This window comes from Tachyglossus aculeatus, chromosome 2 (assembly GCF_015852505.1).
Source record: "Tachyglossus aculeatus isolate mTacAcu1 chromosome 2, mTacAcu1.pri, whole genome shotgun sequence".
Taxonomy (NCBI): Eukaryota; Metazoa; Chordata; class Mammalia; order Monotremata; family Tachyglossidae; genus Tachyglossus; species Tachyglossus aculeatus.
In genome coordinates, this window is record NC_052067.1 from 46,154,257 (window position 1) to 46,180,776 (window position 26,520).

The 26,520-nt window shown below is 44.8% G+C and overlaps 1 protein-coding gene and 1 non-coding gene across 5 annotated transcripts in view; both read left to right on the plus strand.

Annotated features, from left to right (window-relative positions):
* Nucleotides 1-26,520, plus strand: part of PDE1C (phosphodiesterase 1C) — a 213,801-nt gene that overhangs the window by 174,919 nt on the left and 12,362 nt on the right. For 3 of the 4 annotated variants that reach the window (XR_005456432.1, XM_038768036.1, XM_038768055.1), the window contains one exon: nucleotides 21,837-21,905. Coding sequence is in view for 3 of the 4 variants with exons in the window: in XM_038768036.1 (XP_038623964.1) it covers nucleotides 21,837-21,905 (69 nt within the window). In the remaining variant the exon portion in view is untranslated. Of the gene's footprint in view, nucleotides 1-8,859; nucleotides 10,276-21,836; nucleotides 21,906-26,520 lie in introns of those variants that run through there. The other variant, XM_038768048.1, reaches the window with a different exon arrangement.
* On the plus strand, nucleotides 14,968-15,105 carry LOC119924064. The gene has a single exon (XR_005449031.1). It is a non-coding gene; the product is annotated as a small nucleolar RNA SNORA7 (small nucleolar RNA).

Here is a 26,520-nt window from a genome sequence, read left to right on the forward strand (position 1 = left end):
GGAGAACTGAGAAATGTAGGCTCATTCAGTCCCATCCATAGAAATAGCCTAATTGGAGGAAAAGAAGAGGGTTTTGACCTGACATTATCTGTGTTGTCTGAGAGCTTAGATCCGATCTCCTGGATGATAATGGCTTGGCGTTCTTTACCTCGCTGTACCCCATATGACAGCTTGTTCAGTCCATGCCTCCCTACCCCTCAAGAAACTCTGGGGGTTGCCCATCTACCTCCGCACCAAACAGAAACTCCTCACCATTAGCTTTAAAGCACTCAATCCCCTTGCCCCCTCCTACCTCACTTCGTTACTCTCAGACTACAACCCAGCCCACACACTTCATTCCTCTGATGCTGACCTTCTCACTGTACCTCCATCTCTTCTATCTCACCGTCGACCTCTTGCCCATATCCTGCCTCTGTCCTGGCATGCCCTCCCTGCGTCATATCTGACAGACCACCACTCTCCCCACCTTCAAAGCCTTATTAGAATCCCATCTCCTCCAAAAGACCTTTCCCCAACCAAGCCTCATTTCCCTGACTCTGTCTCCCTTCAGCATCACCTTTTCAGTTGGATCTGTCCCGTTTAAGCGTTTGAAATTCATCCACCCTCAGCCCGACAGAACTTCTTTACAGATATGTAATGTATTTTAATGTCCATTTCCCCCTCTAGACTAGAAGGAGCATGGGCAAGGAACATGTCTACCAACTCTGCTGTATTGTACTTTCCCAATGCACAGTACAGTGCTCTGTGCACAAGAAGTAATCAATAAATACCAATGATTGGTTGATTGATTGATTGAGAGAGTGACTGACCCACCTAAGACCTCCAGTGCCTCCAAATCACCTCACTTTCTGGTGCCACTTGTCAGAGCATGAACTTCCGTTAGGTCCACAGTAACTCTTCGACAACGAACTCTGCTGTGTCTGCCTTTGGACTCACTGGACTCTTGACAGTGAGTGAGAGAAAACAGATCAAAGGAGAGAGGACACAACTAAAAGCTCATTAGATTTGGGGTGATCTTTTGGTGTAATAATCTCTACAAGACTTGCAAATTATCCAGAGAACCTGGGCCCATATTGTCTGGAGCTATTTGGATTTTTAAACATCTTGTATTGATAATAACTGTAGCATTTGTTGAGCCTCTTCTGTGCACTAAACACTGCGGTCGATAAACGATAATCAGGTCAGACACATTCTCTGTCCCACATGGGGCTCACTGTCTGAGGGGGAGGTAGAACACATATTGAATCCCCACTTTGCAGATGAGGAAACTGAGGCACAGAGAAATTAATTGACTTGCCCGAGGTCATGCAGCAGACCAGGGGCGGAGCTGGGCAGACCAGAGGCGGAGCTGGGATTGAAACTCGCATCCTTTGACTCCCAGACCTGTTCCCTTTCTGCTAGACCATTCTGCTTCTCCATACTTCTACAACTCTGCTATTCACAGGGGAGGTAAATGGAGGGCTTATTTTTTTTAACGTACATTATGGTGAGCTCTGAAAACTGCCCCATAGTTCAGAAAAGACTAACTGAAGGAATATGTGTTGGAGATTCCTCTGGGCATCTGCTCTCTGCCCCGGTAGCTTCTGGGTTCCTTTCAGCTCGGAAAAAGTCCTGGAACAATCCCCAAAGCACCCTTACAGATGGTGAGCCCCAGGATTCTGAGCCTGAAAGATCTGAGCCTCATAATAATAATAATTATGATAATTGTGGTATTTATTAAGTGCTTACTGTGTATCAGGCACTGTCCTTAGCATTGGGATGGATACAAGCAAATCAGGTAAAACACAGTCCCTGTCCATATGGGGCTCACAGTCTTAATCCCCATTTTACAGATAAGGTTGCTGAGGCCCAGATAAGTAAAGTGCCTTTCCCAGGGTCACACAGCAGATGAGTGGTGGAGCTGGGATTAGAACCCAGGTCTTTCTGACTCCCAGGCCCAGGCTCTAGCCACAGGACCTCACTGCTTCTCCTCTCTCAGACAAATGGGCCCTTCTCATTCTCAGACACTTCAGCTGCTCTAAACTCAGCAGAATGACTATTTTGAAAATATCAAGCACCATCAAGATTCCTTAATGTTCCAGAAGCCACCCAGACAGGATGGTGAAGTATGAGCTTTCTTTCTATCTTCACTCACATTTCTACAGGAGCTGATGCTTAAATGGCTTCCTATTTCTTCCGCCTCAAGCACCAATTCCTTACCTTTGACTTTAGGGCTGACTTCCAGCTCTTTCCACCTTACATTCATTCAATTCATTCATTCAGTCGTGTTTATTGAATGCTTACTGTGTGCAGAGCACTGTACTAAGTGCCTGGGAGAGTATGATACAGCAACAGTGCTCTGCACAGAGTAAGCACTCAATAAATATGATCGAATGAAGGAATGAACAGACACATTCCCTGCCCACAACATGCTCACATATTGGTTGTCTTCTGCCTCTTCTTCCCAACTTTGCTCAGCCCAAGCTCATTTTCGAACTGTACCTTGCTCTCATCTCTCCTACCTTCCTTCCCTTAGTCCTTTAGTCCCACTTAGTCCCAAAAATTGTACCCGGGCCTGGGAATTTAGAAGCCTCTGGGTTCTAATCCCAACCCTGCCACATGTCTGCTGTGTGACCTTGTGCAAGTCACTTCACTTCTCTGGGCCTCAGTTAACTCACCTGGAAACCAGGGGTTAAGAATGTGAGCCCCATGCAGGGATTGTGTCCAACCTGATTAACTTTTATCTAATCCAGCACTTAGAATAGTATCTGGCACATGGTAAGCACTTAACAAGGACCATAATTATTATTATCATTATTATTATTATTCCCCTGACTGAAATTCCTTTCCCCTACAACTCTGCCAGAGCACGGGTCTTCCTATCTTCAAAGCCTTTATAATTCATTCACATCTCTCTAAGTCATATTTTTCCATCTTGTTAGAAAATTTGGGAGTTGTAGGACAAAAGGGACAGTGTGACCTAGCGGAAAGAGCACTGGGTTAATAATAATAATAATAATGATGGCATTTGTTAAGCGCTTACTATGTGCAAAGCACTGTTCTAAGCGCTGGGAGGGAATACAAGGTGATCAGGTTGTCCCACGTGGGGCTCACAGTCTTAATCCCCATTTTACAGGTGAGTGAACTGAGGCTCAGAGAAGTTAAGTGACTTGCCCAAGATCACACAGCAGACAAGTGGCGGAGTCAGGATTAGAACCCATGACCTCTGACTCCCTAGACCATGCCCTTTCCACCGAGCCACGCTGTTCTAATCCTAACTCCACCACTTGCCTGTTGTATGACCCTAAGCAAGTCACTTAACTTCTCTGTGCATCAATTTCCTCATCTGGAAAATGGGGATCCAATACCTGTTCTTCTTCCTTTATAGAATAAGAGCCCCGCTCTGGATTGTATTCAATTCATTAATTGCATTATATACCTGGTTTTGCCACTTGTCTGCTGTGTGATCTTGGGCAATTCATTTCATTTCTCTGTGCCTCAGTTACCTCATCTGGAAAATGGGACTTGAGACTGTAAGCCCCATATAAGATAGGGACTGTGTGCAACCTGATTTGCTTGTTTCCATTCTGGTGCTTAGTACAGTGTCTAACAATACTAAACACTTAACAAATACCACAATTATTGTTATTACTCCAGCGCATAGTACACTAAGCAAATAGGACATTTATTTTGATGATTGCTATGTGCTGTCCATCTGTCATGGAAAGAAAAACCTCCCTGTTACTTTACATACGGAGGATGTGATTTGGTAACGCAATTTAGCTCCTTTGGAAAAAATGTTCAGCATTTTAGCTCCTTGAGAGAAGGGTGCAAAAAGAAAATGAATCAGAGCAGAGTTATACACTCATTTCAGTGCTCATTAACATCTTCACCAGAGGAGTGAAACTCAAACAAGTTCATTGCATCACACCTCGGTGACATCTCACACAGGGTCTGAGACCTGGTTTAATAACGTTTCGGGGTTATCAGTTGATTTTGTAAATATGACCTGTTTCCCTAGGCAAGGAAAAATTGGCTGTCTTATTACATTTACAGTTCGATGTTGAAACCATAAAGTGTCTGAGAATTTAATTGTGTAGTTGTCTGTAGAAATCCTCCTCAACCCTGTATTTCATTTGCCCACAATCATTTGTACTTTATTTAGTTTACCTGACAGTTAACAAAGCTCCTCTCTTGCTAAATCTTCCAGACTCTACACAAATAACAATTTATTATTGCTCTGATGTTGCTAGATTTATCTAGCACCCATTCTGTAGAGGGCACTCTGAAAGTGCTGGGGTGATTATAAGAAAGTCAAATTCAGACCTGATCCTTGACTCATACAGGACTCACAGTTCAAGTGGGAAAGACAGCACAGATAGCAGCAGAAGAAAAGCATATAACATGTGACTGGATGTACGCATGAGATAAACAAGTTTTTTTTCAAAATGATATTTGTTAAGTGCTTCATGTGCCTTTACTAAGGCACTGTACTAAGCGCTGGGATAGATACAAGCTAATCAGGTTGGACACAGACCCTGTTCCACATGGGGCTCACAGTCTTCATCCTCATTTTACAGAGGAGGTAACTGAGGCATAAAGAATGAAGTGACTAGCTCAAGGTCACACAGCAGATGAGTGGAGGAGCCGGGATTAGAACCCAGGGCCTCTGACTCCCAGGCCCCTGCTCTTTCTGCTAGGCCACACTGCTTCTCGATTTAGGCTTAATATCAAAGATGATAAATGGAGCAATGAAATAATTCTTGGAGGGAGAAGTCCCTGAATGCTTCACTGGTCCAGGCAAACAGCTACATTCCTCTCAGCTACTGAAAGATTGAGAAGACAGTGCTTGACATACAGTAAATGCCTAACAAATGTAATAATAATAATTATAATAATAACAATGATAAATAGAGGCTCCAGAAGTCTGCTCCGTGATGGTGAGATAAAGCCATTTTTCTAGATATTGGGCCAGCCTATTTCCACCCACAGGCCTTATGGGCACTTGGATGGAGTGCCCCATGTGGGATAAGGACTACATCTAACTCAATGATTTTGTGTCTATCCCAGTGCTTAGTACAGTGCGTGACATCTAGTAAGTGCTTTAAAAAATACCAGAATAATTAACAGGCAGATTCTGAGTGGATAGCCATTTGGCAATGCAGGGGACAGAGGTGTGATACTTCAGAAACAGTCTGAAGGGGCAGGGTGGAAAGGGAAATTGAGCCGACCGTTTCAGCTCCGAGGGCTTCACCTAGGTAAACTCTGTCCACATCAACACCTGGGCAGGTTGGACAGCATGTGTTTCTTTTGGGAAGCAAAAACTTTACATCTGGAAAATGAGTTCTCTGAATACAGATCCGTGGGATTCATCAGCCTGATATTTGAGCTCAAAAAATGATATGCATGTAGGTGTGAGGGCGAGTGGCCTAGTGGAAAGTGCACGGGCCTGAGAGTCAGAAGACCCGGGTTATAATCTCAGGTCCTCAACTTTTCTGCTCTGTGACCCTGGGCATGTCACTTTACTTCTCTGTGCCTCAGTTACCCCATACGTAATATGGGGATTAAGATGGTGAATCCCACATGGTTCATAGACCGTGTCCAATCCGATTAGATTATGTCTACACATAGACCATACTAGAATCATTAGGCAAGTGAGAAAACAGTATGACCAGATGGAGAGAGAACAGGCCTGGGTTCTAAACCCAGCTCCAAAACTTCCCTGCTGTACGACCCTGGGCAAGTCACTTAACCTCTCTATGCCTCAGTTTCTTAGGGATTGGGAATTTAATACCTGATCTCCCTCCTACCTAGACTGTGAGTCCCTTGTAGGAAAAAGATTGTGATTATCTTGAATTTACCCTAGTGCTTAATCCAGTGCCTGGTGTGTAGTAAGCACATAACAAAAGCCATAGTTGTTATTATGATTAGTATTATCCAAACATCTTAGTTGGGGAAGAGATCACGCTATTTACAGGGAGACGTGACCTCCTAGAAGTTCATTTTCAATTTTCACTTGTGAAATTTCTGGGCCAAACACTTTCAGGGCAGGTTAGGCCCGCTCCTTCCCCACCCCCCAACCTTCCTCTTCTTCTTGTACCTCCACATCTGGCCTCTCAAATGACCACCATAAAACTCACCCTGTGACTCTCTGGCAGGAATATTCCGCAACTCTCGCTTATCAGTGGCAACGGCAAAGCTTGGGCAATTATCATTCCCAGATAATCTGCGAGTGCCGGTTGTGCCAAAGTAGCCAAATCAGCTGGGAGGAGATCTCCTTCAAGGGGAGTTTCTGAGGAGCAGAAACTTGGGTTCTAATCCCAGCTCCACCGCTTGTCTGCTGTGTGACCTTAGGCAAGTCATGTAACTTCTCTGGGCCTCATTTACCTCATCTATAAAGTGGGGATTAAGACTTTGAGCGCCGTATGGGACATGGACTGTTTCCAGACTGATTTGGTCATATCCATCCTAATGCTTAGTACAGTGCCTGGCACAAAGTAAGTGCTTAACAGATGCCATTAAAATAAATAAAAAAAAACAGAGACATGGGGAACCATCAAGTCTCAGAAGAGACAAAAGAGAGAATCAGAATCAAATCTCAGAAGAGACAAAAGAGAGAATCAGAAAGCTGTATGATCAGTTGGACTCTGGGCCCTTGAGAGTTGGCTGGGATGTAGTTACAACCAGAGAGACTAAGGAAGAAAGCTTACCAAACTATTTCCTCCTAGTTTCTGCTCAATTTCCTCTGTAAGAGAGTTTTCCTCTAAGCTGGAAAGGCCAAGATTTCTGACCAATCCCCTCTTCTGGTTCCTACTTTCTTCTTGGGAAGCAGCATGGTGTAGTGCTTAGAGCCCGAACCTAGGAGTCCGAAGGTCATGGGTTCTAATCCAGCTGCTGTGTGATCTAGGGCAAGTCACTTCACTTCTCTGTGCCTCAGTTACCTCATCTGTAAAATGGGAATTGAACCCCAAATGGGACAGGAACTATGTCCAGCCCGATATGCTTCTGTCCACCCCAGCGTTTAGCATTGGCACATTGTAAGCGCTTAACAAATACCTTAATGATAACAATTATTATTATTACGCTAATGTGCACGCTCCTAATGCCATGATTTTCCCATCGTCCTGCCCGCCCCAGCCCAACCCTACCCATGCCCACCCTCAATCCTCTTCCACTGGCCAATCACGTGCCAGGATTGTCCCTAGCCAAAGGCTGGGACATTATGGGATATTCAGGGTTCCCCCTCAGCCCCGTGAGCCTGTGTGTCAACTCGAGTCCAGGTTAAAGAATAGACTCCAGTTGCTGCACTCTGGGAGTCTACCATGTTCAGTATTATTATTATTACTCTGTTAGTTAAATGCTTATCATGTGTCAAGCACTGTTCTAAGCGCTGGAACAATAATAATAATAATAATTGTGGCATTCGTTAAGCGCTTGGTATTTTTCAAGCACTAAGTGGGGGTAGATACAAGGTACTCAGTTTGGACACAGTTCCTGGGGAGATACAAGTTAATCAGGTTGGACACAATCCCTGTCCCACCATCTAAATAGGAGGGAGTAGGATTTCATCCATATTTTACAGGTGAGGAAACTGAGGCACGGAAAAGTGAAATGACTTGCCCAAGGTCACACACAAAGCAATTGACGGAGACAGGATTGGAATCCAGGTCCTCCAACTCCCAAGCCCAGGCTCTTTCCACGAGACTATGCTACTATAATAATAATAATAATAATGGTATGTGTTGCGTGTACTATGTGCCAAGCACTGTTCTAAGCTCTGGGGTAGATACAAGGTAAACAGCTTGTCCCACGTGGGGCTCACAGTCTTCATCTCCATTTTACAGATGAGGTAACTGAGGCACAGAGAAGTTAAGTGGCTTGCCCAAGGTCACACAACGGACAAGTGGAGAGCCGGGATTAGAACCCATATCCTCTCTCAAGCCCAGAACTTTGGGAGTGAGAAGTCTTTACCAGCTGGGGATTTAGACTAAAATATTTCCTTGATTTCTCCTGAAATCACCCAGCCAGGGACTAAGTGATAGGTAAGAAGAATCAGGGTCTGGATCGAGCCCTGAACAGTAGGAGAGAAACTAAATCCACTGAAGATTCTTGACATGAGGGAGCAATGTCAAGGGACTAGAGCAGGAAGTGAGAAGTGATTTTTGAGCCCATCACTCACGGGGCAGTGGAACGCATGTGGCTCTCCTGATGCGAACCCAGTCATCCGTCCGCAGACGGATGCAATGGGCTCTCAGCATTCAGGGAAATGCCTCACCCAGAGGGAGGAGCTGATTTCCTGGGTTCTAATCCACTTGACGGCTGTGTGACCTTGGGCAAGTCCCTTCACTGTTCTGTGCCTTAGTTACCTCATCCGGAAATTGGGGATTACCACTGTGAACCCCATGTGGGACATGGACTATGTCCAGTCTGATTAGCTTGAATCTACTCCAGCACTTAGTACAGTGCCTGGCACACAGGAAGAGCTTTAGAAATACCGTGGCAAAGTAGGAAAGAGCATGGGCTTTGGAGTCAGAGGTCGTGGGTTCAAATCCCGGCTCTGCCAATTGTCAGCTGTGTGACTTTGGGAAAGTCACTTAACTTCTCTGTGCCTCAGTTACCTCATCTGGAAAATGGGGATCAAATCTGTTAGCCCCACGAGGGACAACCTGATCACCTTGTAACCTCCCCAGCGCTTAGAACAGTGCTTTGCACATAGTAAGCGCTTAATAAATGCCATCATAAAAAAATACCATTAAAAAAAATTCCTTGACCCTGAGGGAAGCCAGCACATTCCACAGGAATGAGCCAACTTTAGCCCCCTCCCCCATTTTTTCCACAAGGCAGCATTGACTCTTTTCTTTTTTCTGTTTTTTTTTTCAGATACGGAAGAGTAAAAAAAAAAAAATCCTTATTCCCCAAAACCAAGACCGAACATGTCTTTCACCAATTTAGCTGAGTCTTCTCCACCCTTCTCTCCTTCTTCCTTCACAAAGACTGTTGTTTGAGGAAGACAGCCACCTCTCAAACACCAAACAAACACACCCCAGAGCGGCCTCCTCCTCCTCTTCCTCTTCCTTCTCTTCCTCCTCCTGCTCGCTCACAGCGAATGACTCTTAAGGGGCTTCGGAAGGGGCCTTAACGCTCCTGGGGAGGGGGCTATATCTCCCCATACAGAAGAGGCCCATATCAGGACTCCTGGCTATGACTCCACCTTGGGCAGAGGGGGCGTCACATGCTTGCGATAGGGAAGCGATACACTGAAAGAGGCTTGGAATATCCCCAAACCATTATTATTATCCTTAACATTGAATATTGTTATTATTGCTGTTATTATTATTATTATTATCATTGTACTTATGATTGTGGCGGTGATTATTTTGAGACATCTTTATTGCACTGGTTTCCGGCCTGGGGCAGGAAGCTGTCTCCTGGTTTAACTACCATCCGGAGGGCCTGGTGTTTTGCCAGATGGATGTTGAATTCAGACTCCCCTTCACCATTTCCCTCAGGCCCCGGAGACAGGGGATTGGGGGGAATGGCTGACCCGCTCTTCTCAGAGCTCCTCTGGAGGAGCGTTCTAAAGAGGTCCTCTGTCCTTTGGGAACCTTTATCTGACCCTGGATTCCTCTGGGGTCAGGTTTTTAGTAGCATACCAGTGAGAGAGCCCCCCCACATCTCAGACATGTCATTTGTTAGGGTACCAACCCCATTTCCCTTTCCCCAAAAGGGGCTTAACTCTCCACTTCCCCACGCTCACTGTGAGGGAGAAGCCAGGAGACTAGGGAGGAACACAGATGGACTCTCCTCATTCAGCTCAGTGGGATCGATTTTCTAAACCCCCTGGGAAACTTTTACAGAAGAGATTAAAGAAAAGTAGAATGAAGTCTCGGAGTAGACAGGGAGATCAGACAACCTTTAGGGGGTGAGCGCGAAGGCGTGAGGAAGCATCTGAGGAGAGGAGACCCCCGGTTTTAACTCTTCAGAGAGGTTAGGAGGGGCCAGAGACACACCCTGATGTCTGTGTCGTTGTTTCTATTTTGTGTGAGAATGCAGTTAAAATTCATTCTTCCCAGTGGGGTGGAGGGTGTCGTAGGGTGGTCTGGGCTTTGGTCCGGACTTTCCCAGAGGTTCTCATTGGAACAGAGAAAGTAAATCCAACCCTACTTCCAACCCCAGTGAGGCTGGGACAGGTAATTGAGACCTCACCTCCACCCCTCGACCCCATTCCAGGTAAGGTAGCCTAACCAGAGGTGAAAGAGAGAAGCAGTGGGCCCTAGTGGATAGAGCATGGGCCTGGGAGTCAGAAGGACCTGGGTTCTAATCCCAGCTCTGCCACTTGTCTACTGTGTGACCGTGGGCAAGTCGCTTCACTTCTCTGTGCCTCAGTTCCCTCATCTGGAAAATGGGGATGAAGACTGTGAACCCCATGTGGGACAGGACTGTGTCCAAACCATTTACCTTGTATGTACCCCAGTGCTTAGTACAGTGCCTGGCACATAGTGAGTGCTTAACAAATACCACAATTATTATTATCACAATCATTAATTCCAGAGCCCTCTCATCCCAAGCACAAGAGCAGGGCTAAGCACTGTTTAAGACAATGCAGGAAATATAGCCATTCTTCCTGAAAGACTGTGACTTGCTCCTTCCTGTTTAAGTCATAAGCCACAGGAGTGCAGTTTAGGGAAAGAGAGATTCTCTGTCCTTCTGCCTCCTCTCAGAATTTCCCCCCCAGGCCCTGTGGCAAGGGGAAGATGAAAGGTTGGCCTGACCTTTGAACTGCTTAATCTTTATTACCTGTTGAGAGGGGCACTCTACAAAGCTATCTATTTTTACCAAGCATTCTGGAAGCTTTTGTGGCTTTTGTAATAGCTGATTTGCCTGATTCAGTCAATCGGTGATATTTAATGAGCACTTACTGTGAGCAGAGCACTGTACAAATGCTTGGGAAAGTACAATGCTGGTGGTAGACACAATCCAGGCCTTACAGCCTAATAGCTCTAAAGGTTGAAAGGTCCCTTCAGAAGCTTTCACTCCCATGTCCTGGATGTTTTCTGTTCTTCTGAAGCCAGGCCCCACCATACTTGGGAAGAGAAGTAGCATGTTCTGGTGGATAGAGCCCGGGCCTGGGAGTCAGAAGGATCTGGGTTCTAATCCTGGCTCTGCTGCTTGTCTGCTGTGGGAACTTGAGCAAGTCACTTCACTTCTCTGGGCCTCAGTTCTTTCATCTGTAAAACAGGAATTAAGACTGAGCTCCATGTGAGACATGGACCATGTCCAACCTGATTATTTTGTCTTCATTAAAGAAAGCTTTGCATTTATTCTGTCAGCTCCTCCTCAGGCTATAAGCTCCCCTGTGGGCATGGAACGTTTCTACCAAATCTGTTATGTTGTATTCTCCCTAGCACTTAGTAAAGTGTGCTGCACATAGTAAGTGCTTAATAAATACTATTGATTAATTGGTAAGACTCAGAATTCTCCACACTGTACCCAGCTATCAATGCACTGCTGTTCTCCAGATGGCATCATACTGCCAGGTTTTCCACCACTGCTGATGTAGTGTGGAAATTCATCAGTTTGAGAAACCCAGGGACAATCACACGGAGGTTTCCGACATGTTTTGTGGATTTGGAAGCTTGGGAAGCAGCGTGGCCTAATGGATGGAGCCCAGGCCTGGGAGTCGGAGGAACCTAAACTCCAATCCCACCTCTGCCACTTGTCTGCTGTGGGACCTTGGGCTAGTTGATTCTCTGTGTCTCAGTTCCCTCATCTGTATAATGGGGATTGAAACTGTGAGGCCCACGTGGGACAGGGACAGTGCCCAACTCGATTATCTTGTACGTACTCCAGCACTTAGAAGAGTGCATGACATAGCGAGTGCTTAACAAATGCCACCATTATAGTTTTTATCTTTATGCTTCCCTCAATCTATCAGTGGCATGTATTGAGCGCTTACTATGTAGAGAGCACTGTTCTAAGAGCTTGGGGAGTGCAACTGAGTAGGTAGACCCAATTAATAATAATGGTGGTATTTGTTAAGTGCTTACTATGTGCATAGCACTGTTCTAAATACTGGGGGGGATACAAGGTGATCAGCTTGTCCCACTTGGGGCTCACAGTCTTAATCCCCATTTTACAGATGAGGTAACGGAGGCACAGAGAAGTTAAGTGGCTTGCCCAAGGTCACACAGCTGACAAGTGGCGGATTCGGGATTCAAACCCATGACCTTTGACTCCCAAGCCCACGCTCTTTCCACTGAGCCACGCTGCTTCCAACTCTAGGTTATGCCCCCAAGGAGCTAGTGGCTGTGGGAAAAGGTTGACACCTCAGCAGATGACACAGGAATGGAAAGGTTTTCTGTGAACCCAATCTGCATTTTGAAGAATTTTCCTTCTTATTACCTGATCCAAACAACCCCAGGTAGATTTTCCTGGGCAGTCTGCCTCCACATGACTGCCCACTAAGTATAATAGCATACAGGTCTCCCTGTGGTTTGGCAAAAATGTCTCCCTCTTTGGTTTTCTTTCTAAATTGCTCATCTAGCAAATAAATGACAGCTCTCAGTGATTTATAGATGGCAGAGAGAGATGGAGAGAAATTGATGGAGGAAAAAAATGCAGGTTTTTTTCTCTTAATTTGGGAGGAAAGAGAAGCAGTGTGACCCAGTGGAAAGAGCATGGGCCTAGGAGTCAGAGAGTCCAGCTCCACCACTTGTCTGCTGTGTGGTCTTGGGCAAGTCATTTAACTTCTCTGTGCCGCAGTTTCCTCATCTGCAAATGGGGATTAAACCCAACCCCTTCCTACTTAGACTTTGAGCCCTCTGTGTGACAGGGATTGTGTCCAACCTGATTATGTTGTATCTAACCCAGCACTTAGGACAGTGCTTGAAACATAGTAAGCACTTAAAAACTACTACTATTATTATGGATATTATTATCATCATTATTAGAGAGAGCTTTAGAAGTACACAGTCAGTGGAGAGCATTTTCTCCTCTCTCTCTTCACTGTATTCTCTCCCTTACTTTTCCCCTCAGAAGCAAGGTTACACTAGAGAGGGCTGCATCCTTGGATGGTTAAGTATGTCATGGGCTTGGCACTAAATCCACAAGAAGGGTGATGGTTGATTGGAAATATTGCTTCCTACCTGCCCAGAGGGTCTCTGGGTAGCCATGAATGGACTGTAACATTCACTGTTCAGGTCCTTAGAAGGATTCAATGGAGGGTGGAATGTGCAATGGAGATGATGATCTGAATATTTCTGGCCAACAAATGTCATTTTCTCTCCTGAAATAGCCAGATAATTGAGGTCAAAATCCCTCTTTGGCCTGAAGCATGGAGATTCCTGGCTAGTAAAGGGCCCTGGGCAGAAGCTTGACATCACACCACAGCCCTCCTGAATATAGAAACATGTTCTCTTTGTTACCTTTCCTCAAACTCAACTGTGAAGCTCACAGGTTGGCACCCCATGGGCCTCAAGGAGCTGGCACCCATCCTTCCAGTCACCCAACCTCTGGCCTGGAGATTTTTCTGAGAAGAAATAAGGGGAGAGTGCTGGAAAACTCAGAGCACTAGGGAGATGTCCTAGGGTAACCTTTTGTTTGGGGGAAATCCTCTCCAGAGACAAGGATAATGACCCATCGATTCTCCCTTTTCAGATAAAGGAATGATTCCAATTCCTTGCTCATGTTCCATCCTTGGATGCATCTTTACCATTTTCCAGAATCTGCTTAATTGAATATGGGCACAATCATCCTGATCAGCCTAAGAAAATTACTCTTAGAAGCCAAAGGGAACATTCCCTGATGATACCAGATGGCAGATTTTGAGTTTCTCAGCCATATTGATGTGCTCTGAAATGCCGTTTGTAGTAGACAAGACATTAGGGAGTCAACTATTCCTGAAAAGAAATCATAGGAAATCCCACCACTGGGCAAGTGCTGTTGAACTTGGCTAAGATTGTCTTTCCTGAGATGACCCAACTGCAAGTGACATGTTACCCGATAGGCTTATTGGCTTGCAGCAGTCTTTAGCTTTCCGGGGAGATTGTGTTGGAAAGCTCTGTGAAAAGGTTTGGCCACTTAAAACACCACTGCTTCTATGAGACAACGTTTAAATGAGCCATCCTACTCTTAGCCTTCTAGCTAGGATTCCTGGTGTGATAGTAATCGGTGTAATTTCATATGTCTCTACCGGGTTATCTTCTGTGTGTGTATTTGTGCGTGTGCATGTATGAGTGTATGTGCGTGTGTTTCATAACTGGACACAAGCACCCATAATATAACACATAGTCATAGGTGGTGTCTAGTGACTGGTATTCTGAATAATAGATGTGGGCAAATTTCTGTTTTTTCTTGCTTGGATATTTTTATACTATTTTATATACAGTACAATTTTTTTAAATAGTTGCTGTTTTTATTTGTTGAGTTCTGGATAGGTTCTTACCAGGCATTCTGGCCAGCTACACAATCCGTGTTCCCTGTCCAGTTTAGCATTCTCTTCTTCTTTTGCCTTCTTCTCTTCCTTTTCCCTTCACTTTGTTCATCCTTCTCTCCATCTGCTGCTTCCTCCTCCCTCCCTGTCTTTCCTTCTCCTTCTGCCTTCCTGCTTTCTCCCCCTCTCCCTTTTTTCTCTCTGCCCCTCCTCCTTCCCCCCCAGACTGAAGAGAAAAGCCATCATACATGTCCCGAGCTCATGGAAAAAAAAAAAAACCAACCAAGTGATGAAATGGGAACCAGAGCCCTTCATTTCTATTCTTGCCACTGGAGGGAGTTCAGAAGAGATGGAAAAGACCCATCGTCAATCAATATCATTTACTGAGCACCAACTCTGCCCAGAACACTGTACTAAGCGCTTGGGAAGATATCTTTGGGTGAGAGATGTAGCCTTTGACTTCAAGGAGCTTACAGTCTAATGGGAGAGATTGACAGACAAAGCCATTCCCAAGTAGTTGGAGGAGAAATAATTAAGGATAGCTAGATAATTGAATGCCCCTCTCAGGGTCACACCTGGTGAGTTTCCAATACTCTACCAGTCTCGGCTATGGGAGGGAGAGTCAAGCAGAGGTCTACCCATTCCATTCCTAGCTTGGGCAGTGGTTAGCGAGTGGAAGGCAATCTATTGCAAGTCAAAACTCCCCTATGCTAGGCAGCAGCCGGGTAGGAGAGAGTCGAGGGTGGAGACTTGAGTTGACTGGGAGGAAGGCGGCAATGGTAAACCGCTTCCAGATTTTGACCAAGAAAACTGTATGGAAACACTACCAGAACGATTGCAGATGGAGGTAGGGCATTCTGGGAGAGATGGGTCCATGGAGTTGCTATGGGTCGGAGATGACTCAACAGAATAAGACAAGACAAGGTCATTGAATAAAGTTAACAATAAAAGTCAGGCATATAAGAAATGCCCATGTTTAGGGTGGTTATTGGAAGGAGGCTACTTGAGCAGGTGGAGTTCAGATGATTCCGTTTGTCCAACACAATAACAGGGATTCAGAGAGAGTCAGATTCCATTGAATGGTGATGGTGACACATCTTCCTTTAGCAGAACTGAATTTGCTTCCACCAAAATGTTTGGAGAAAGATTCATTCATTCATCCAAACATATTAATTGAGCACTTACTGCGTGCAAAGCACTGTACTAAATGCGTGGGTTACCACAGAACTTCACGGAAGCATCCAACAAATCCATGAGCCATAAATCAGATGGAGGTTGTCAGTTTGTAGTTTTAGACTTTGTGACTTCTGTGGAAAAGCAGCATCGCCTAGTGGATAGAGCATGGAGCTGGAAGTCAGAAAGACCTGTGTTCTAAATCTGTAAAATGGGGATGAAGACTGTGAGCCCCATGTGGGACAGGGACTGTGTCCAACCTGATTTGCTTGTGTCTACCCCAGTGCTTAGTACAGTACCTGGCACATAGTAAGCACTCAACAAATGCCATAAAAAGAAAAAATATTCAGTTCATGGGCAGCATTTTGAACTAGGCTCAGGGGAGGAAGGGCCATGTGAAGAAGAAGGTAAGCCCTGGTTTTTCTGATCTTTCTTTTCTTCAAGGGAGGAAAGCCAGCTGATATTTATTAGAATTTCTCAGAAGTTGAGGAGTGGGAACAGAAGGGAGCTGCCATTATGAAGCTGAAGGAAAAAAAATGCAGCTTAAGAACACAGATGGAAATCTATATTCCACACTGTCTCACCAACTGAATGGAGGCATGGTCTCCTGAAATATTATCTTTCATAGCCAGCACCCCCAAAACCCTTGAAATGGCAGTTGGGATTGATAGAAAACAGTCTTTTCTGTTTTTCCCAGAACAAAAGTCATACTTTGTAAACAAAATATAGTCATCGTAAATCTGTATCGCAAATACAATCTTCCACCATCTAATACTTGAATAACATGCATTTGTGTTTCTCACCCGAATACCAGATGAAAGAGCGATTAGTATCTTTGATTGTTCCCTTCCTCTTCTTCAGCCCTGGTCTCTTGCTTCCCCAAATCTCTGTTCTTCTCTGTGGGAGATATTACATCAGGCCAATGGTGAGGTTGGGTCAGATCACTGAACCCCCATCTTTGCGTCTGAAGAGGGGGTGGGGAGAAGGGGCTGTTTATATCACTTCACCTATCTGACCTTTGTAAATCTGGAGAGGTCATAAAGAGACGGATAGTCTAAGAAACCCAGCAGAGACTTAGAAAACCGCCCAGATCTTGTTCTTTGCCAAGCCTGGCTTTGCATAGACTTAAGAGTATCTTCATTCAATCAGATTTATTGAGCACTTACAGTGTACAGAGCACGGTAGTAAGCGCTTGGACGCATACAATACAACAGTAAACATCTGTATCTGTATCTCTAGAGTTCATTTGCCTCCCTTAAACTGTGAGTCCCATGAGGGACAGGGACTGTGTCTGATCCAATTATCCTGTCTCCAACCCCAAAGCCTAGCATGGTGTTTGGCACATAACAATAACATAACGCTTAACAAATACCACAGTTATTACTATTATTTTGGAGACAGAAGTGCTGAGATGTTGCAGTAACTTTGATGCTGTGTTTTGAGTTCCCTCATCTTCTACCTCCTTCTGCTTCTCTTCCTTCTTTTCCTCCTCCTCCTCTTTCTCCCCGCCCCCAAGTGAGGAGAGTGATTGATGGTGCTGTCTGTTCAGAATGCTTCCAAGTCAGAAGATGGGTCCAGTCCCATAACCACGATTCTCTCCCTCTGTGAACACTCTCCTCTTCTAGACTGTAAGCTCACTATTGTCAGGGACAGTGTGTACCAACTCTTGTTAAAATATACTCTTCCAAGTGCTTACTATTGTGCTCTGCACACAGTGAGTGCTCAATAAATACCATTGATTAATGAATCGACTGATTGATTGAACAAGTCTCACTCCCGGGATTTCCCCCGTCCCAGTGGGAGAAGTGAATTAGTGGCATCAACTCTACAGCATTAGCTTATTGTAGCAATGTGTCTGCTCTATTCTACTCTCAGTCGCTCATTAGTACAGTGCTCTGCACACAGTAAAAGCTCAATGAACATGATTGATTGATTGATTGATCCACCCAGCCTTGAACATTCAGTTCCCTCCACTTGCCCCCGAGCTCCTGCAGTAGCTGACTGTCAAAGCAGGATGCCTGAAACTCGTTCCCACAAATCCCCTCCCTCCTTCCCCTCCTCCAGCTGCACTGGACACAGTCATGACACAATCATGACACAGTGGAATATTATAGATAACAAGTTAGCTGTATTGTTTCTAAACCTGTCCATGTTTGCCAGATATTGGAGCCTATTTTAGCAATTAAAAGAGTGGTATGAAATTCTGCATGTCTTCGTCACTTTTTTTTTTTTAATGCTTCTGGGGAGGGGCTCCCTTTTTTTAAAAACACAGCAAGTAGTCGTCCGCATTCCTAGCAATGGATTCATACGGTCATGGGGGACAAATAAAATCACAAATTTACCAAGTCACCTGAATGCCTCCACTGTTATTGACACTGAGTGGGAAGCAAGAGTTTATGGCATTTGGTATTCATCCCACCCTCAGCCCCACAGCACTTATATCTCTAAATTTGTTATTTATATTAATATCTGTCTTCCCCTCTAGATTCTTAGGTTGTTCTGGGCAGGGACTGTGTCTGACTACTCTGTTGTACTGTACTTCCCCAAGTGCTTTCATACAATGCTCTGCATGCAATAAGCGGGTAATGAATACCGTTCATTGATGCATGAAGTATTGGCAGAAAGATGCAGAAATCCCAGAACTGTAAAATGGAGAAAAAAGAAAAAAGCTCAATTCATCTTCCTTAGGCTGGTATATGTAGTGCCCCACTGCATCTGTATCCTAGGGGATCGGTATTTATTTCTGCAGAATTCAGGACGTCTCTCACTTTTCATCCATGGCTGGGTGGGCAATTGTCCTTGAGGATTCTAGTTGTCATTTCAAAAGGGGAAGAGTTTTACTTCAGGTTTTGCAGCAGGTCGGAGGAGTTGACAGCCAACTGATGTGTCTCTGCTCCCAGGACTGGTTGTTCCCACCCAAGGCCATAAAGCCCAGATTTATGCTCCATCACTGTCTCTTACTTTGTAAGCTCTCTGATGAATCGGGTTCGCATCCTTCTGCAGACTTGAGGAAGAATAGGCATTTGAGGACTTTGAATCCCACTCATTCTCCCACAGGATGAGAAGCAGTGTGGTCTAGCGGATGGAGCACAGGCCTAGCAGTCAGAAGGACCTGGGTTCTAATTCCACCTCTGCCACGTGTCTACTATGGGCAGACACATCATTTCACTTCTCTGGACATCAGTTACCTCATCTGAAAAGTGGGGGCTAAGACTCTAATCCCACCTGATTAACTTTTACCTATCCCAATGCCTAGTACAGTGCCAGGCTCATAGTAAGCGCTTAACAAATACCATAAAAAAATGAATAAATAAGCTCCACAAGTTACCCTGGCTGTGGTGCCAACAGACGTTTGATGAGCCCTGACTGACTGTGCTGAGCATTCCTTGACACTGTACTGAGCCCCCAATTTTCAGCCCGAATAACCGACTTCCTGGATGACATGGCAGGCATTGACCATTACTTTGTAATTTTCCATAGCTTAGAGGGAAGAGCATGGGACAGAGTCAGAAGATCTGGGTTCTGGTCACTGGTCAACCACATGCCTGCTGTGTGACCTCGGGCAAGTCGCTTAACCTTTATGGGCCTCAATTTCCTCATCTGTAAAATGGGCATAAAATAGCCATCTTCACTCTCTCTCAGGCTGCGAACCCTGGGTGGGACAAGGGCTGTCTTTGATTTGAATACTTCATATCATTTCCAGTGCTTGGCACAGTGCTTAGTACTAAGTGCTTAATAAATTCCATCATCATCATCAGTACCAATTATCTCATATCTACCCTAGCACTTAGCACAGTAAGCCTTTAATGAATACTGTACTCATCATTATTATTGCCGTTAATTATATTGCACCCACCCAAGTGAATAATAATGTTAATAATAATGATGGTGTTTTTTAAGTGATTACTATGTGTCAAACACTGTTCTAAGCGCTTGGGAAGATAAAAGCTAGTCAGGTTGGACATAGTCCCTGTCCCACATGGTGCTCACAGCCTTAATCCCCATTTTAAAGATGAGTTAATTGAGGCCCAGAGAAGTTAAGTGTCTTGCCCAAGGCCACACAGCAGGCAAGTGGTGGAGTCAGGGTTAGAACACTGGACCTTCTCACTTCCAGGCCTGTGCTCTTTCCGTAAAGCCATGCTGCTTCAACAAATAATAATAATAATAATGATGGTATTTATTAAGTGCTTACTATGTGCCAGGCACTCTACTTAGTGCTGGGGAAGATACAAGCAAATCGATTTGGATACTGTCCCTGTCCCAAATGGGGCTCAGTCTCAATCCCCATTTTACAGATGAGGTGACTGAGGTACAGAGTAGTGAAGTGACTTGCCCAAGGTCACACAACGGACAAGTAGCGGAGCTGGGATTAGAACCCATTACCTTTTGACTCCCACACTTTTCAAATGCCAGAATTATTATTAATGTTATATTAGGGAATATAATGCTTGATGCTTGTTGACTAAGGAAAGAGTGGTGGACTTTTGGAAAGAGGAGGAGGGGAGTTTGGTAGTTTAGCAGAAAGGAACTGGGAGATGATTGGATTCTCTCAACAAAAGACTTCGGGGAGGAGGCAGATTAGGGTACTCTACCTAGGGCAGAGGGAGGGCTTCCACTCTGCTACCTGCTCCAGTGGACACCTAGAACTATCCCAGCCAATAAGGAACAGTCCTACCACCTTTGGCCCAGACCACCTCTTGTTGACCAGAGGAAGAAATTTTCATTGGGGAGTAAGCTTTTGCTCAGCCTAGGTGCTCAAATGGGACATAGGTGCGGTTTTTGCATAACTCAGGTTCTCGGATCAAGGAAAACCAACAGTTAGGGTGAACAGATGTGGATAACATGAACACACAAGAATCTTATGGTTTGTGACATCTGAATGGGAAAGAATGATGATGAAAATAATAATAATTTTGGCATTTGTTAAGCACTCACTATGTACCAGGGACTGTACTAAGTGCTATGGTAGAGTGAAGACTGTTAGGTTGGACACAATCTCTGTCCCACAGGAGGCTCACAAGCTAAGGAGGAGCAGTGTGGCATAATGGAAAGAGCATAGGCCTGGGAGTCCAAGGATCTGGGTTCTAATTTCTCCTCTACCACTTACCTGCTGTGTGACCTTGGACAAGTCACCTAACTTCTCTGTGCCTCAGTTTCCTCATCTGCAAAATGGGGATTCAATCCCCATGCTCCCTCCTACTTAGACTTTGAGCCCCATGTGGGTCCTGATCATTTTGTATCTACCCTAGCCATTGACACATAATAAGTGCTTAACAACTGCCACAATTCATATTATTAGGGAGAACAAATATTGAGTCCCCATTTTACAGATGAGGCATAGAGAAGTTAAGTGACTTGCCCAAGATCATACAACAAGAAAGGGACAGAGGTGGGATTAGAATCCCACAGGTGCCCATGCCCTTTTCACTAGACAAGCAGAAACTTTCATGTTAGAAATATGTTGGTTTTGTTCAGCACAAAAAGAGCAGCATCACCAGTCTTCTCCTCCTCCTTCACTTCCTGCTCTTCCTCCTCCTCCTCTTCCTCCTCCTTCTCTTCCTCTTCTTCTTCCTCCTCCTCCTCCTCCTCCTCCTCCTCAATGTCATCAGCAGCATTTATAGAATGCCTTCCTTCCAGAGGCATGGAATAAACCAGCATGAAATCTAATGAGAAAGACAAATGAACACAAATTTCTACATGTACACAATAGGTAAAAGAGTAAGAACCTACCAACATATCCTCAAAAATAAAACTCAGCAGCTCAATAAATAACAAAAAACCTCACATTATTTTTACTGGTATTTGTTAAGCCCTTACTATATTCTAGAAACTGTACTAAGCACTGGGATAGGTAAAAGATAATCAGGTGGTTCACAGGCCCTGACCCACAGAGGGCTCATAAGTCTTAATCTCCATTTTACAGGTGAAGTACCTGAGACGCAGAGAAGTGAAGTAACGTGCCCATGGTCACACAGCAGAAATGGGCAGAGCCAGAATTAGAACCCAGTTCTTTCTGACTACCAAGCCCTCGCTCTATCCACCAGGCCATGCTGCAGATGGCCTGACACATCCTCAGTAGCCTTCTAGCAACAAACTCGTTTTGGAAGGTCTTCAAAAATTCACATTTTGAACCTTGAGAAGTTTTGCCAGTGGGAGAATGGTTCGGATGAGGAGGTGGATTTTTGAGTGCCCACTTCGGGTAAACCCACAATGATACCTTCCTTTCCTCTTCTTCACCCTTTTCTCTGAACAGGTACCAAGGGTCAGCTACAGGATTCTCCAGCCCTAAATCCTGGTACATCAAGTCATCTTACATTACCAGGTCAGTAGATGCCATCTCTCCCAAAGCTTTTCAAAACAACGAGTTACCCTTTAGTTGTGTTCACTGATTGGCGGACTAAAGGATGGTTATGCAGATACTCACCCCCAACCCCCCGCACCTCAAAGCCTTATCGAAGGCCCACCTCCTCCAAGTGGCCTTCCCTGACCAAGCCCTCCTCTGTTCTTCTCCCACTCTCTTCTGCATCACCCTCAACTTGGATTTGCACCCTTTATTCACCCCACCCTCAATGCCATGGCACTTCTGTACGTCTCCATAATGTATTTATTTCTATTAATGTTTATCTCCACATCTAAACTATAAGCTCATTGTGGTCAGGGGAATGTATCTGCCAATTCTGCCGTGTTGAACTTTCCCAAGTGCTTAGTATAGTGCTCTGCAAACAGAAAGTGCTCAATAAATGCCATTGATGAATTGATTGAGCAACAAACCAGCCTCCTTTATGACACAGGAGTAACATTGAGACTATTACAGATCAGGGCAAACCTCCAAGGTACTTGGCATAACTGTGTGGTGTTTGGTTTCATAGATCTTCATGTTTAGGGATCCATCCATCTTCATGTTTAAGGATAATTTCCCCTCTGTCCTGGCTAATTGTCTCTCGAGAGGTGTTTATGGGCTGACTGTTTTTTAATGGTATATGTTAAGCAGCATGGCGTAGTGGATAGAGCACGGGCATGGGTTCTAATCCGGGCTCTGCCACTTGTCTGCTGTGTGACCTTAGGCAAGTCACTTCGCTTCTCTATGCCTCAGTTACCTCATCTGTCAACTGGGGATTGAGACTGTGAGCCCCACGTGGGACAGGGCCTGTGTCACACCCGGGTTGTTTGTATCCACCCCAGCGCTTCATTAGTAAGTCACACATAGTAGTAAATAAATACCATAACTATTTTAATAATAATAGCAAAAATAATCATGATAGATTGATATTCATTTATTCATTCAATCATATTTACTGAGCACTTACTGTGTACAAATCACTGTACTAAGCTCTTTGGAGAGTACGGTGTAACAACAAACAGACACATTCCTGCCCACAACGGAGCTGATATGTTCCTTTTGGGTGCCTTACAGGGATTCTATCCCTTTCAGGTTCTGTATTTTCTGTCCACTCTCTTAGCCCAATTTTTCAAACCCAAATCTTCCCCCATAAATGGCTAAACTCCTGCTGATGTCACCAGGTAAGTGATTGCCGTCTCCTGTGAAAGAGCTTTCTCTCTGAGGCAGAGTTTAAGGAGTGACCAGTTTATCTCTAGAAGAAATCATCTGGGCCTTTCCCTTTTTCCCATGAGCAGGTTGAACTCATGGATTGGGTAAGATCTTAAGTCTTTCTTAAGCAGTGACTTCATAGACCTTTTCAGATTGGTAGGAGTCTTAAAAAGACTGCTCTTGGTGTATTGGAATCCATTTTGGGTTCCTTCAGGATTGTTGGAGAGCTAAGCCAGGTTGGTTTATCCGTGGGCTACTCATGTTTTATAGTCGTAACTCTACCTCTGGGTGAATCCTCCTGCCAATTCAAGCCAACCTCTTCCCATCAGGAAGCATATACCTAGGCTGTGAGTCCCATGTGGGACAGGGACTGTATCTGACCTAATTATCTTGTAATAATAATTGTGGTATTGGTTAAGCTCCTACTATATATCAGTCACTGTACTAAATGACGGGGTAGATTCAAGGAAAGCAGGTTGGACATAGTCCCTGTCACACATGGGGCTCACGGCCTTAATCCCCATTTTACAGATGAGGTCACTGAGGCACAGAGAAGGGAAATGACTGGCTCAGGGTCACCCAGGAGACAAGTGCAGAAATGGGATTAAAATCCGTCTCTCCTGACATGCAAGCCTGTGCTATATCCATTAGGCCACACTGCTTCTCAACCTGCTCCAAAGCTTGATACAGTGCCTTGGCTCAGAGTATGTACTTAACAAATCCTATGATCATCGGGTCTATGTTACTGAGGTACCAATTGGGACTGGGAAATTTCCTGGTTAATTCCGGTGCTGCAGGGAAGACAGCCAGTTTCCCATTCTACTCTTCCGGTTTGGGAAAAGAACAGGAATTTTCTCCCTCTAGGAATGGTTTCTTTGCCTGAAAATTCTCCCGAGCGATCAATATTGTGCAATTAGTCATCGTGTTTAAAATATACCATCTCCAGTGCAGCTGCTGTTTACGTGTTATTTACCGTAGCTTTTTGCTTGTATCTCCTGGTAGTTTCTAAAGCTCTGGTTTGTAGGAAAGATGAAGTGTGACTCCATGGAAAGCAGTGTGGTCTAGTGGATAGATCCCAGCCTGGGAGTCAGAAGGACCTGACTTCTAATCCCAGCCCCACCACTTGTCTTCTAGATGACCTCAAGCCAGACATTTCCTTTCCCTGTGCCTCAGTTCCCTCATCTGTGAAATGGGGATGCAGACTGTGAGCCCCATGTGGGATAAGGACTGTGTCCAACCTGATTAGCTTATAGTTACCCCAGCACTTACAACAGTGTCTGACGTAGTAAGCGCGTAACAAATACCATTATTATTATTGCTATTATTAAAGTTGGTTGTTTTATAGAGACCGTCATCTTTATATGACTGTAGATTGCTTGACCACAGTGTATTAGCAGTAAAGAAGAGGGCCAGAGAAGGTCATAGGGTCAAAATGACCTTGCCCGCAATTTATTTATTTACATCAATGTCTGCCTCCCTCTCTAGACTGTAAGCTCTTTGTGGGCAGGGAACGTGTCTACCAACTCTGTTAAATTGTATTCTCCCAAGTGCTAAGTACAATGCTCTGCTCACAGTAAGTGCTAAATAAATATGACTGCCTAAAAAGTTGATAACAGGTGTAGGGAGTTAGGGAGAAAATGGCATGTTCCCTGGAGGTAGGAACCCATCACATGATCCTCTTGGCATATCCTAGCTAAATTAATAACAATAATAATATTATGTGTTATGTGTTAAGCGATTCCTATGTGCCAAGCACTGTTGTAAACTTTGCCTGTCTGGGTCAAATGGGCCAAGATCAGGGATGCTAGGACCGAGGTGGAAACTTGCTCAAGGTTACACAGAAGACAAGTTGTGGAGTTGGACCTCCTCCTCCTCCTCCTCCACTACTTCTTCTTCTCCTTCTCCTTCTTCTCCTCCTTCCCATCCTCCTCTTCCTCCTCCTCCTCTTCCTCCTCCTTCTTCTTCTTCTCCTCCTCTTCCTCCCCCCTTCTCCACTCCTCCTCCTCCTCTTCCTTTTTCTTCTCCTTCTCCTCTTCCCTCTCCCCCTTCTCCTTCTATTGCATACCGCTTTAAAAAGTTTTAGCAATTTTTCGTTGTTGTTTTCTGCCACCTTCTTGTATTTCACCCAGTTTGACAAGAACCATGCATTATCTCAGTTGGTTTTCAGCCTTCCTCCCTCCCTTCCACCTCTCTTACCACTGAAGCAATAGTTAACACCATGTGATATTAGGGGAACACTGGTGTTTGCCAGAATGTAATGACGTTGTTGCAAGTGGAATGTCTACACTGGACATTTGGGAACACAACTTCAGGTCTGAGACATTCATTTCCCCAGCACAATCAGCGATGGATCCACTAATGCAGAGACAGCCATGATCAGAAGGGGATAGAGAAGCAGCATGGTATAGTGGATAGAGCATGGCCCTCGGAGTCAGAAGGTCATGGGTTCTAATCCTGGCTCTTCCACTTCTCCGCTGTGTGAACTTGAGCAAGTCACTTCTCTTCTCTGTCCCTCAGTTACCTCATCTGTAAAATGGGGATTGAGGCTGTGAAGCCCCACATGGGACAGGGACTGTGTCCAACCTGATTTGCTTGGATCCTCCCTAATGCTTAGTACAGTGCCTGCCATAATTATTATTATTATTTTATGGGGAATGCCTGGTTGGAAGGATTTTTTTGCCCAGTCTAGTGAGACAATCATTGTAAAATAGTTGTGGGCAGGGAACATGTCCACCAACTCTGTTGTACTGGTATCTCCCAAGCACTCAACACAGTGCTCTGTGCACAGATAGCACTCAATAAATACCATTGATTGATTGATGGATTGAATGGAAAGATTTTTTATATATATAGTATGTGTCAAGTGCTTACTATCTGTCAAACACTGTTCTAAGCACTGGGGTAGATACAAGTTGATTAGGTCAAACACAGTCCCTGTCCCACACAGGGTACATAATCTAAGAAGGAGGGAGATCAGGTACTTAATCTGCATTTTACAGTAGAGGAAACAGAGGCACAGAAAATCAAAGTGTCTTGCCCAAGGTGACACAGCAAGCAGTCGGCAGAGCTGGGGTTGAAACCAAGGGCCTCTGACTTCCAGGCCCGAGCTCTTTCCACTAGGCTACTCTGCTTGTTTTTTCTACATTTTCCTTCCCTCCCTCCTTCCCCTGAGCGAGGGAGCAGGCACAATTATAGGAGAATGAAATGAGAAAGGACGAGGAGACCAGCAAATTATTCTGTTTGAAAGCGCACTGACTAAAGAAGCTAATGGATCAGGGGAATTCCCAGAAATTAACTAAAGATACAGATGGGATACCATGAGCATTAGAATGCAAACTGTTTAACGATAATAATAATTGTGGTGTTTGTTAAGTACTTACTATGTGCA